The sequence below is a fragment of the Staurois parvus genome, unplaced genomic scaffold (genome assembly GCF_062004578.1).
Source record: "Staurois parvus isolate SC_StPar_1 unplaced genomic scaffold, SC_StPar_1.0 ptg000420l, whole genome shotgun sequence".
NCBI classification, from domain to species: Eukaryota; Metazoa; Chordata; class Amphibia; order Anura; family Ranidae; genus Staurois; species Staurois parvus.
The window spans coordinates 3,521,490-3,534,437 of record NW_028318216.1 but is presented as its reverse complement, the minus strand read 5'-3'; the positions used below and the strand labels follow the sequence as shown (position 1 = coordinate 3,534,437).

The window sequence follows — 12,948 nt, the reverse complement described above, 5'->3', positions numbered from 1 at the left end:
CTTTGCTGAGAACAGTTACCTCTGGCTGATGGTTACCCTCCTTCTATCCACTGTAGATTCCTCTGATATACAGAAAACCTTGTGTAGTAAAAGGGAACATTCATTGAAGCCACTAATCAGATAAAAACTTTGAACCAATTACATCTGTAAATCTGTATGTCAAAATGATTACAAGATGCATAGATAAAGACAACTAAAGTTATGTACATTCGTCTTGTAATAATTGAACTTAGCCTTACCTTCTTTTTGAACAATTAGTCCACCCATCAGTTTGGTGAACAAAGGGTAGGCTTTTTATATGAGAAGTTCGATTTTACAGGAAACACAGATTTTCATGTAATTTCAGCTGCCTGTATTTCTGTAGAATATGATGTTTTAACTTAAGGAACCCTCCATTTTGTTTTATTGCAAATCACTGATTGATTTTACCTGCAGCTTGGAATGGCTGGTAGAATTTAAAGGGAATATGTCAGGATAGAAATAAGGGAGCTGTCACTGCTAACATGCTTTCAGGTGATGCATGCTCTGGAGGTGCCATCTCTATTCCTCTACTTTGGGAGTCAAGTGCTTAGAACAAGCACATGCATGTCACATGTTCTGAAACCTGATATTTACAGTCTCATTTTTGTGAAGCAAGGATCTGGATGACCATGATCTCATTTATCCTTTTAAAATGTAAACGCATCCAAATCATTCTCTATTGTTAGAGGTTGTGACTGGCTAGATACAAATATGCCAAAAGATTATTTGTGATCATTGATCCAATCTGCATGCATGATCCAACCACCACCTTAAGTCTATAGCCATCCTATAGTAGTACTGCAACAATAAATGGTCCGCCACTTATTTCACATCAACAATAACTTTACCAGGAATCCTACACATACAATATTTTATTATGCAGCTCAGTTGATAAATATAGTAACATTCAACATATAAACAGATAGATCATTACATATACAAAAAAATGAAAATCAGAATATGCATTTATGTGAATGAATGAACAGAAGCATCAGCTCGTGTCATTTTCTACAGTAAAATAAACAAACAATGTGGGCAGAAAAGAAAACCATAGCAAATAAATCCTACAATAAATACATGGCGTGGACAACCTGTAGTGATGTGACAAAGTGAGAAAGGACATTCAGGAAGAAGCCGGTTCTTTTCCAATATCTTCATCTTCAGTCACCTATAAAAAATATAATCAAATAATTAATAAACTGCTCTTAGTTTGGGGTTTGCTCTCTATAATTGTGCATTGTATAGACCTGAGCTCCCTATCCTATATTGTCAGGGCCAGATTTCACAATATGCGCAGAAGGCATGTGTTTATAGGCAGCAGACACACAAGGTGACTTTGCCCGATAGTTAATATGCTCATACAGTATTTGTTCTCCCGCTCATTAGAAGATATATAGTAATATGGATTTGTTTAGGCATTGTCACAGTTTTCTAAAGCAGGTTAGGACCAGCAAACCACGGAAATGTTCTGTAATAAATTAGTTATTCCTACAGAGGGGGGTTGCTAGAGCTTCAAGTGATGGAGTAGAGGTCCGATCGTGCACACTGCTTTCTGAACTGCTAAGCATTGTGAACATTCATTTTCTTCTTCTCACATAAAAAGGCCCTCCCGACTTACAAACCTCTCTAAGGCCCCTTTTACATGGGGCGGATTCCACTCACAGATCTACTGCTTCTCTATGGAAGGCCAGGAGTCAATGGAATATGCATGTCTGCTTACACCGACTACCCAATCTGATCCACCTAAACACAAGTGGACAGATTCCCTTTTGTTTTTGAGTGGACCAGATTGGAGGCGGAGGTAGACTGTTGTAAATGGACACAAGTCTGTTCATAGGGATGCATGGACCATCCAATCAGATCTTCCTGAAAAATAGACAGGCGGACCTGACTGCATCTCCCATGTGAAAGGGGCCAAATGGTCATCAGAGGGATTGGTGAACTTATTAACCAATGGCGGGGATTCTGCAGCACAGAAGGTTTTTCACCTTAATGCATAGAATGCTTTCGAACCACTTTAACCTATCTTGCCATTAAAAAAAAAAATCCATCAATTTGGTTACCTGCTTTTCACAACAGAATTCTGTTTATGTCACCAATGCAACAGAGCGAATAATTATGCAGAGATACAAATTCATATAGATATGAGACTCCAAAGCTGAACATAAAGCTGGCCAAATTCCTGTGCAAATCCCTGAGGAACAACCAGAAATCATTCAGTGGGTGGTCCTGATGCCACCCTTCCACCCAACATCCTTCTATTAACAATTTGAAAGAGTTGGGTGAAAATTATCAGCCAAGCCTAGATTCTGGATGTTCGAGTATTTTGACAAATGGAAGGGTTGACTGTCAAAATACAATAGCCGCAGCAAGAGATTTATCCATGCGCACTGTATAGTGTGGAGGGAGGAATCTGTTAGATTTCTTTTGTGTTCAGCATGCAGTGTTTGAGCAGCTTAATAAACCAAGAACAGCAGTATTCTGACATCACACACCAAGTGCAATACTCTTAAACATAACAAAGACTTCCACATTTTAAATATCCAATTCATGATGCCTGGTTGTACAGCTACATCCTATCGGTGGGCACTCAGCCCTGACAGAACATAAATATACACCCCAAAGAAAATAAAGGCAACCTAAGCCTCATTAAATCATCTGTCAGTAACTGGTTACTTATCTCTCCAAGGGATTTTTAGCAGTCCTTACAGTGAGAGTACTTTAAAGTGTGTGACATTTGTACTATAGCAACAGGAACCTTGCTATCTTGAGAAAGACACGTCTCAATGGCAATTTGGAAGAAAGGCTCAAGAATCATCTATAAAAAGTACAAAGAATGCCAACACCCTCCCTTAAAGAAAAGGGCCATCTTTAGTTCAAAACAATACAGTATCACAAAGTTTAAACGAAATACAAAAAAATAAATACTATATATGTAAAAAATGTCAGAACAATGAAAGACGATCTAAATGAAAAAAGGAGGGCCATATTTAACATAAATGAAGCAGAAGCATCCCCACATTTAGAAATTCACCCATCAACCTACTGGTAATTAAAGTGGTATTAAAACGAAAACAAAAATGTTATATACTGCAGCTTACCAAGCTACAGTATCTTTCAATGTAAAGGCTGCATTTTAAAGCTTTCCTCTATTTCCTTAAAGGCTTTTTCTTTATTTCACCTGGTGATTCGGGCAGTAAACACACCTATGCAGGTTACGGTTGATGCTATTTCCCCCCACACGTTTTTGGTGCCTTTTGCTTTTTTGGAAAAAACGTGCAAAACTTACTGGGAAGAGGCCTGCTGTTTTGCGGGAGAAACCAGCAATGAAAACGCATCAAAAACCAGCAAACATACAGCTGAAGCTCATAAAATAAAACTGCAAGCACTGCGTATTTGATGCGTTTCCTTTGAAGTCTATAGAATCAAAAATGCAACCTGATATGGGAAAAAAAGTTCTTGACCCTTTTCAAAAAAGCACCGGTGAAAAACGCAGAGATGTGAATGTGACCCATAGGAAACCATGCTAAATGGACTGTAGTGCGTTTCTGCAAAACTGAAAAAGGACTGAAAAATGCAAAGGTGTGAAACAGGCCTTATATTGTCTACATTTTGGATAAAGTAGTAAAGCAGACCCCTTTGGACAGCAGCATTGTCAGTATGGAGGAAAGCGTTGTTTTAGACTAGCAGATTTAGATGAACTTGGCTAACAAATTAAAGCCAAACTCCAGCTAACACTTTTTAACCAGTTACAGCAAAAGTTTGTTTTTTTTTTTCATTTTGAGATAAAGGTGTTACATGAATAAATAAAAGCTGATCATTGTAAGCACCAGTCAGTGATAATCGGTTTGTCTCATTGCTCTGACTGCCACTTTTGCTGGACCGTTTGGTCCGTTAAAGTTTAAAAAATAACAGACATAATGGTCAGATCACTGGGTGAAAATAAAGGAAAAAAGCCAAAAAAATTAACACAAAAAAAATTAAAAAGTAGAACTATAGGGAAAGCTTTGTTTTAAATTTTGGATACAGTAAGGGAGGTTATAACCCCTGCCAGTTTATTTTTTTTTTGCTATCTATGTCTCATTGGGGAGATTTACCTTCACTTCTTGTCCCATAGCCAAAACTGGAAGTGAGAGATAATCCCTACAATTTAAGGGAATTCTGTGGGGGCACCTGACAATAGGGAGTGGCTGGGAGAGCAGGCAGGGGACTCAAGAAGAAGAGTATCAACGTTGCACTGTGCAAAACCACTGCACAGAGTAGGTAAGTAGAACATGTTTGTTATTTTATTTTTTAAATCTAAGACTTTATAATAACTTTAAGTCAGGTTCCTATAAAGAAGGGTTTATGTAGCCTGAAAAGTAAGCAAGGACACCAGTTGCTGGTTTTAACAACGATCCTTTTATTTAAGTAGTAGTGATGGTATTCTTAAATCGGCCATAGATGGATCAAATCTTGGCTGGGTCAGCAGGGACTGGCCGAGATTCGATTTGTCTATGGGCAGGCTGGTTGTACTGAAGTTGATCCATCAATTGACTTCAGTACAACCAGCTGGATCATATATTTTGCATGTGATTACAGGGAAGGCTCCCCGCCAGAAGAATATGATAGTGCTGCGGAACAGATTCCTTTATTAACACTGTGTTGATGAGGGAATCAAGTGATTTTCATTCAGAAAATTGCATCACCTATGGCCTGCTTAAGTGCATTAATAAAGGACTATGGACTTGCAGAAATCTAGGAACACTGCATACGGTGATCACTGCATCTGGAAACAGTAAGAAATAAATGACAGATATGCAGTGGATAAGAATAATTACTCAAAGTTTAACATGCCATCAGATTGTAAGCTCCTAGAACCTGCTGAATGTCTGTTCTTGTATATCTTTTTGTTTACTTTTTTTTTAACGAAAGAAGATACAGCTTTTTGGCAAAAGAGATTTTCCAATTCAGAGGAATTCCATTTTTGGTACATGGCATGCATCATGTACAGTATGTAGTGCAGTGTACACTCCTAGCATCTGTAAGATGCCAAGAATGGGATCAGGATGATGAAACTTTAGTGTACAAGCAGATCTAGTTGTAGCAGTCGAGAAGATGGCAGTGGTGGAGACAGAGCAGTGATGGAGATAGTGTAGCTGTCAGCACTGGACAAGGAAACCCATCCGTAAAGCTGTCATAATATGAAATGCACACAACCATTACTTTATTTCACTTGCAATGCAGTGAGGGGCACCTTTCTTATTATTCAATTCCCAATTATTCTGTAAGCTCCAAAAAGCACAGCCTTTAAACCTTTAGCTTTTGTTTTGTATTGTTATATTCACTGAGGTCACTAGTGACTGTGAACCACATCATGTACAAAATATATGCAGGAGTCTGGGCACTCCTTTTTAAATGACATGTTTTGTTGAATTTTTTTTTTTTGGAGAAGTAAACAGAACCTCTGCAGGGAACAAACAAGCATGACATGTTTCTGCACATTGTAATGTCAAATTAAACAAGTGGCGTGTTCATGCTCCCAGTTAATCAATGTGTTTTGTTTTGTTAGTCCCAAATCCAAAATTAGGTGGAGGCAATTCCAGAAACCTTTGTAACCTCCTAATATGTTGTTCTTACACCCAACAGCCACAAGTTTTTCAAAGCAGCTGAGGATCTGAAAAATGTGGTGGCCATACACGCTTCCATTTTATTATCTGATTGATGTGTGATTTCAATCAAAACAAATGAATCTGCAAAAGAATTAAATAATCTTAACAATCAATTTAGACTTGATTTAGATTGGATTCCATCAAACTGAGTAAATCAACCAGGTCAAAAAATGATCGATTGTTTTGCATTGATCGGCAGCACTGAGATACTTTGTTCATGAATATGATATTTCAATCAATCTGGTTATGAGATTACATGGTGGAAAGACAAATGAGATTGATAACTTATAATTGTATATTATGGCTTTATCTTAACAAGGGATTGAAATCCACTTCTCATGTGGCAAATCAATCTAACGACTTGTCCATTATTGACCGATCATTCATATTGGAAGAGATTGATCGGAAAAGAAATCAATCATTTATCAGAGCATGTATGGCCACCATAGCTCTTTCAAATCAGAAGAATAACTACATGTTTCCAGTTTGTAGTTTCCACTGTCAAGACCATGGTCCGCATTTCTGTGTAGTTTCCACTGTCAAGACCATGGACCGCATTTCTGTGCAGTTTCCACTGTCAAGACCATGGACCGCATTCCTGTGTGATTCAGTTATGAACTGGCCCTTAAACAGCACTGGGATCAAGAGCTATAGCAGCCGGGAGTGTGTATTTGTGTTCAGCCGTGTATTATGTCACTTCCTGGTTCTGAGCTGTCATATTCCGGCAGCGCTGGCCAGGAAAGCACCTAATGGAGCATGATTTGTGCTCGTTGTATACAGGAAGAACATGCAGCTCCATGCAGATAGTGTCATGGCGAGAATTCTAACAGACGACCCCAGTGCATCTGCCTAAGAGTGCTCATTCCTCCAGACTAACATTCACTCATCAAAGATGCTTTGATATTTATATAACTCTTCCAAAGAGTCAGCCCACTACTTGCATCAGAGCTGAGGACTCTTTATATTAGCACTGGTTTCATTTAAAAACCATAATTACCATGTTGATGAGGGAGGGAAATGAGGAACCAAGGAAGGCAATATAGAAGCAGATTAAAATTTGGCTGTAAAGTGATACTAAAAGCTGTGTGCTGAAGGGACACCCATGTGGGCACGCTCTTGAGTTGGGCTGTGTGCGTCCATAGACACACACAGCACATCTTGGCCATGCCTTCTGCTACCTGCTCACAGGATTTCACTGACAGCAGCTGCAGCCTATGGCTCCTGCCTGCTCTTAACAGTTTCCTGTGAGACCAGGAAAAGGGAGCAGGGCTGCTTCAGATGGGATAGTGCTGGATAGTGAAAGGACTCAGGTAAGTCTTTGAGTGACAGAGGCTGCTGGTTTCTATATGATCATCTCTAAAATAAGTATTTAAGAGCAATAACTTTTTTTTTTATAAAACTGAATTCCAGGTATGGTGTTTACTGCATAGCTATAGTACACAAATGTCATACCTGTGGGTCCTATGTGAAAGCAGGAAATCACTGAAGTAGTCCGCTGCCCTGCAGTAATGACTGTAGTAAATACAGGGGGGTGCCCACACAGCACAGAACACCTTGCATTTTTTCCCAATTAATGCAAGCCATTATCTGACTGGACAAAGTGGAGAGGTGAGGCAATAACATCACAATCTCCACCTAATACAGATGATTCCTTGCATTGACTGACAAAAAGGTGATCTGTGAATGGCGCCCATTCTGAGCAGCTGACCCCCCATGGTTACCATGCAGCATAAGACCTAGAAGACAGAAACGAACACTGCAGAGAATACTGCAGTAATTTCCACTTTCTACAGAGATCCCACAGGCATGTGCATACTAACATTAGGCTGAGCTGGACCAATGTAACTACACTATATAATCCATACCCAGAATTCATTTAAGGTTTGAACATCCCAAGAGTGTGAATTGCAGAATTTCTGTGAATCCATGGTAGTAGTGAATCCAAACCTCACTCCTATATTTGTTAAACTCTGCTAATGAATCTGTGTCCTTAGACTAAAAGTAATATAGAAAAAAGCGAGCACAGCATTTGTAATAAGTACATTTAACCATGCCTCTTGTACATACTTGAGTTAAATTAAACTACTGAAAAATAAGGTCTAAAAATAAAACTGATTTGATACAATTATTTGTATTATTGTGTAGATTGGGCTGACCACATTCATATATTTTTGCTGTGCGTTTTCCTTTTATCGAATATTTATTTCCTTTTGGGATTGTCCCACTGACCCAAATACATAAACTGGAAGCAGCTACAAAGACAGGTTCATCATGCTTCCAGTATACAAATGCGGGCAGAGGTAGTCTGGGCTCATACCTTTCAAGCATTTGTTTCCAGCAAGGGTGCAGGAGGGTGTGACCAGATGTACTAGCTTGACTGGGGATGAGTAAGGCAGCTGGACAGCTTAACTATGTTGCAATACATGGAACTAAGAATCACTCCTTAGCCACAGATGGAAGTATTTTAAAGACATTTCTTAACATTCTGACACATTTTGTAGTAGGTACATATTGAAAGCTGTTCACACCCTGTCTGTACAAATGATACAAGCTATTACTGTTGGCACACATACACACTAGGCCACTACTGACCAAATCCCAGGCGCGGGTAGCCAATAAGTATTAGTATTTACAGCTGGCACCAAACATTTCTAAACCTTTATTATGGTCATCAATTGAGGTATATGGCCTGTGACTTAAAGTGTTACTAAACCCAGTACCTTGCATTCACTGTATCTGGTCTCCCACAGTACACAGAATATGGAACTGCAATTATATTAGTAATTATAAACTGCTAAATACCTTTTTCATCAGCAGTAAGAGCAGCCTTGTGACTTCTATCAGTGTCCAGCAGAGCACTGGTTAAAGCTTGTAGGAGGAGTTTTCATTCTGCACTAGGAGGATGCAGAACCCCTGACCACTGTCTGGACAGTGCTGATTGGTCCTGTGCTGAGCACATGCACCCCCAAGAAAAAAAAAAAAGTCCTTTCTAGCAATACACACCAAACTGAGCATGTGCAGAGTGCCTCCACACGATATGGCTAAGCAGGAGATAAGAAGGGGGCACTGGAAGAAGGGGAAGATCAGAAAAGTCAGGATCAAACAGCATTATTACACAATGCAGAGGATTAACCTCTTAGGTTTCACAGTGAGTATAACAAGCATGCTTTACTGCATATACAGACCGATTTTACTGTTGTGGGTTTAGTAACACTTTAAGCTGGCTATACACCAGCTGAATTTTGTTCAAATGGTTTGGAATATGCGTTCAATTTTCTAATGGTTAGTGGGGGTCAAATTAACATTCATTTTCAACCATAGTGATGAGAAGCAGAATCGACATTTAAAAAAAATAAATAAATAAAAATTTGTCCCTGAACTACGAGGTTCATTTAGAAATACAAGCTGCCAGCCACAGTGGCTGATAGTAGTTGTCTATCGATTCACAGGAAACCGTGAATAAATGACACAGCCATCCGGGCAGAGCCCCACATGGCTATGTGGTTTTTAAATTGTAACAGCGGATGCAGGGAGAAGAGCTGCTAACAGCTGTCACACCGAGGGGATGAGGGGGAACTGGCGGCAAGGGCTGGAACATGTAACATGTTTCAAAAGGTGAACTTACCCTTTAAAGAATAATTCTAGGTATGGTTATATTATACATCGTTACACTGGTCCAACTTGGACCAATGTAATTATGTACAGTATATGCCCTATCGGACTGAAGCCCCTGGAATCAGAAACTCACTGAAGTAGACACCACTACTCCAGTGATCTCCACTTGCTTCTGAGCCCCATGCCAACTAGTGTATGTATAATATAGCCATGCATGTAATTATTCTTTAAAGAGAACTAGTCAGTTTTCCACTTCCACTAACCAGTAGTGCACACAAGGTCTAGTACATGCTAATAGTCCTCATACTGGTTCCTGAAGACCTGATTTGCAAAAATGTAGCAGGGAGTGTACAAGTCCTCCGGGGAAGAAAGGGAAACAGACATGGATTGGGCTTTACCTTAGATCACAGTACAACAGGTTTCCTCAAGGATCTAAATAGACTCATCACGCCTCCCTTTGTATTGCAGATAGAGATCAGGAATATAGACTGCCTATTCTTATTCTCTCCTGTTGTGACACTGTCTTTGAATTTAGAAGGGATCAGATATGAGCACAAAGGGATCAGATATGAGCACTCATTTACAGCCAAAAAGAGATCTGTGAACAGGAGGTTCATGTTCACTAATGTCCCTGCTCATAGTAGGAAAATTAGGAAAGGCACAGGTGTTAAAATGACAGCAGGCAGGCATGTGTCTGGATGCAGTTAAATTAATCTAAATTTAGGAACAAAAATGTAATATAATGCAGTTTACATGTCCTTTCACCTGTTGATCGTGCCATTAACAGTCCCCTGTACTAGGGTTACAGTTTTCACTCACTGTACAGTATCTATAGAGAAGTAGCACTGCCATTCTAGGCTGTTCTTCTGATTTGGATTACAGACAACTCCTCCACTCGATTACATAAAGGGGAGGGGTATAATGTAGCGCTCAGTGTATATCTGGCAAGGCAGGCAACATTGTTTCAGTTTTCTTTAAAAGTACCGTATTTGCCGGCGTATAAGACGACCCCCTACTTTTCCTGCTAAAATTTAGTGTTTGAGCTATACTCGCCGTATAAGACTACCCCTCTTCCAATGCACACCAGTGGCAGGAATAGTGCCCCATCATTGGTATCAGTGGCAGGAATAGTGCCCCATCATTGGTATCAGTGGCAGGAATAGTGCCCCATCATTGGTATCAGTGGAAGGAATAGTGCCCCATCATTGGTATCAGTGGGAGGAATAGTGCCCCATCATTGGTATCAGTGGGAGGAATAGTGCTCCATCATTGGTATCAGTGGCAGGAATAGTGCCCCATCATTGGTATCAGTGGGAGGAATAGTGCTCCATCATTGGTATCAGTGGCAGGAATAGTGCCCCATCATTGGTATCAGTGGCAGGAATAGTGCCCCATCATTGGCATTAGTGGCAGGAATAGTGCCCCATCATTAGTATCAGTGGGAGGAATAGTGCCCCATCATTGGTGTCAGTGGGAGGAATAGTGCCCCATCATTAGTATCAGTGGGGGGAATAGTGCCCCATCATTGGTATCAGTGGCAGGAATAGTGCCCCATCATTAGTATCAGTGGGGGGAATAGTGCCCCATCATTGGTATCAGTGGGGGGAATAGTACCCCATCATTTGTGTCAGTGGCAGGAATAGTGCCCCATCATTAGTATCAGTGGGGGGAATAGTGCCCCATCATTGGTATCAGTGGGGGGAATAGTACCCCATCATTTGTGTCAGTGGGAGGAATGGTGTCCCAACATTGGTGTCAGTGGGAGGAATGGTGTCCCATCATTGGTGTCAGTGGGGGGTGGAATAGTGCCCCATCATTGGTGTCAGTGGGGGGGGGGGGAATAGTGCCCCATCGTTGATGTCAGTGGGGGGGAGGAATAGTGCCCCATCGTTGGTGTCAGTGGGGGGGAGGAATAGTGCCCCATCGTTGGTGTCAGTGGGAGGAATAGTGCCCCATCGTTGGTGTCAGTGGGAGGAATAGTGCTCCATCATTGGTATCAGTGACACCAATGATGGGGCACTATTCCTCCCACTGACACTTGCTGACCCTGTTCTCGTATGGTGCTGCTGCAGCCAGCATATGTGGTTGCAGCAGCACCTCTACACTGACCACTTACCTGCTGGTCCTGCACTCGATTTTCGCGGGGCCGCTCGGCTCCACCCCCTCGCCGGTGATTGGCTGCCTGTGTGCCTTTCCTGAGCTACAGTTCTGGCGGCCAATCACTGGTGAGGAGGCGGAGCCGAGCAGCCGCACGAACATCCAGTGGCCGAACTGAAGGCGCAGCCGCGCTTCCTGGACCGGATCGTCGTGGGACCGGAACCAGGTAAGAAACAGCCGCTGCCCACCCCTGTACTTAGTGTCCCTTCCATTGGGGGAAGGGGGGGGGGCGGCGGCGGCAACGCGCCGCCCCCCTAAAAAGTGTCAGTATGCCGTATACCGGCGTATAAGACGACCCCCGACTTTTGAGAAGATTTTCAAGGGGTAAAAAGTCGTCTTATACGCCGGCAAATACGGTAATCTCTCCAAGAGCATAAGGTCTGTGCCAAACCCTCAATCTAGTACTATTCAACCATGTACACCATGAAATGTCTCTGCTGTCTATTATAATGAAGGCTTAGTGAAATATGAAATCCTCCTGTAAGGAACCTGCAGTACCAGTGTATGACTGCTTCTATTCCTGCCAGATGTGTCCATATGCTTACAGAACATCTTTGTAAAAGTAAACCTGCCTTTAAAAACAGATTAACATTTATATGTGACGGCTCTCACTCAATACATACCTCTGGAACTGCCTTCCTGCAATCTAAGACCTTCACTTATATGTCCTTTGCGAAAATCTTTATTTTCACATCTCTCATAAGGTCACTATAGGAAATGTACCCTCTTTTAAGTAATCCAAAATGCCCCATGTTGAAGAAGAGTGGCCTGATTTGGCAATGTAATAAGCCTCCCAGCAAGGACATCTCTTCTACTACACTTAGATCACTGAGCAAAGCAGAGAAGCCTCCCTTTCGGTGCCCACTCACAGCCTGATTAGGCCCCAATCAGACAGCAAAATGCAAAGACTTGGAGAGGATCAGGCTATATACGGCTTCTCTGAAATGTAAATAACAAGCACTTATACACACCATCCAGCTTGCTTGAAAATTTCTATACAATGGGAGTCCACAGGGAGGGAAGTTGAAGCCAAGCAAGTGCCACTGCACTATGTTAACTGCACTACAAATGAACATTGTGAAAAGAGTGCATGGCCACCCTTCCAAATAAAAGTGCAATATGTGCTTACCCTAAAATTATTATTATTATTATACAGGATTTATATAGCGCCAACAGTTTGCTCAGCGCTTTACAATATAAAGGGAGACAATACAGCAAATCCAGGATGATGCAGACAACACTATTGATGGTAGCAATCCTCTCTGCATCTTTACACTATGAGTGCAGGGTGGCTTGGTGATGCCCCCTCAGTGGCTGTGCTTATGATGCACTGCCACCACAGGATATCCTCAGTCTTTCAGGTTGAATGGCATTATTCAAACCAAAAGATTCAGGAAAACTTGTGAATGAAAAAAGTACTGTGGAGGGGAAAGCTCTAAATTGAAGATGAGTATTGCAGTGAACATTGATTTTTTTTTTCTCTAAATCAGCAAGGGAACAATAT

The 12,948-nt window shown here is 41.3% G+C and overlaps 1 protein-coding gene across 1 annotated transcript in view; it reads right to left on the bottom strand.

Moving 5' to 3' along the window:
- Window positions 1–875: 875 nt before the first annotated feature.
- Window positions 876–12,948, bottom strand: part of NFU1 (NFU1 iron-sulfur cluster scaffold) — a 68,339-nt gene continuing 56,266 nt past the window's right edge. The window contains exon 8 of the mRNA XM_089687205.1: window positions 876–1,189. Coding sequence (XP_089543331.1) covers window positions 1,145–1,189 — 45 coding nt within the window. The 3' untranslated portion in view covers window positions 876–1,144. The remainder of the gene's footprint in view (window positions 1,190–12,948) is intronic.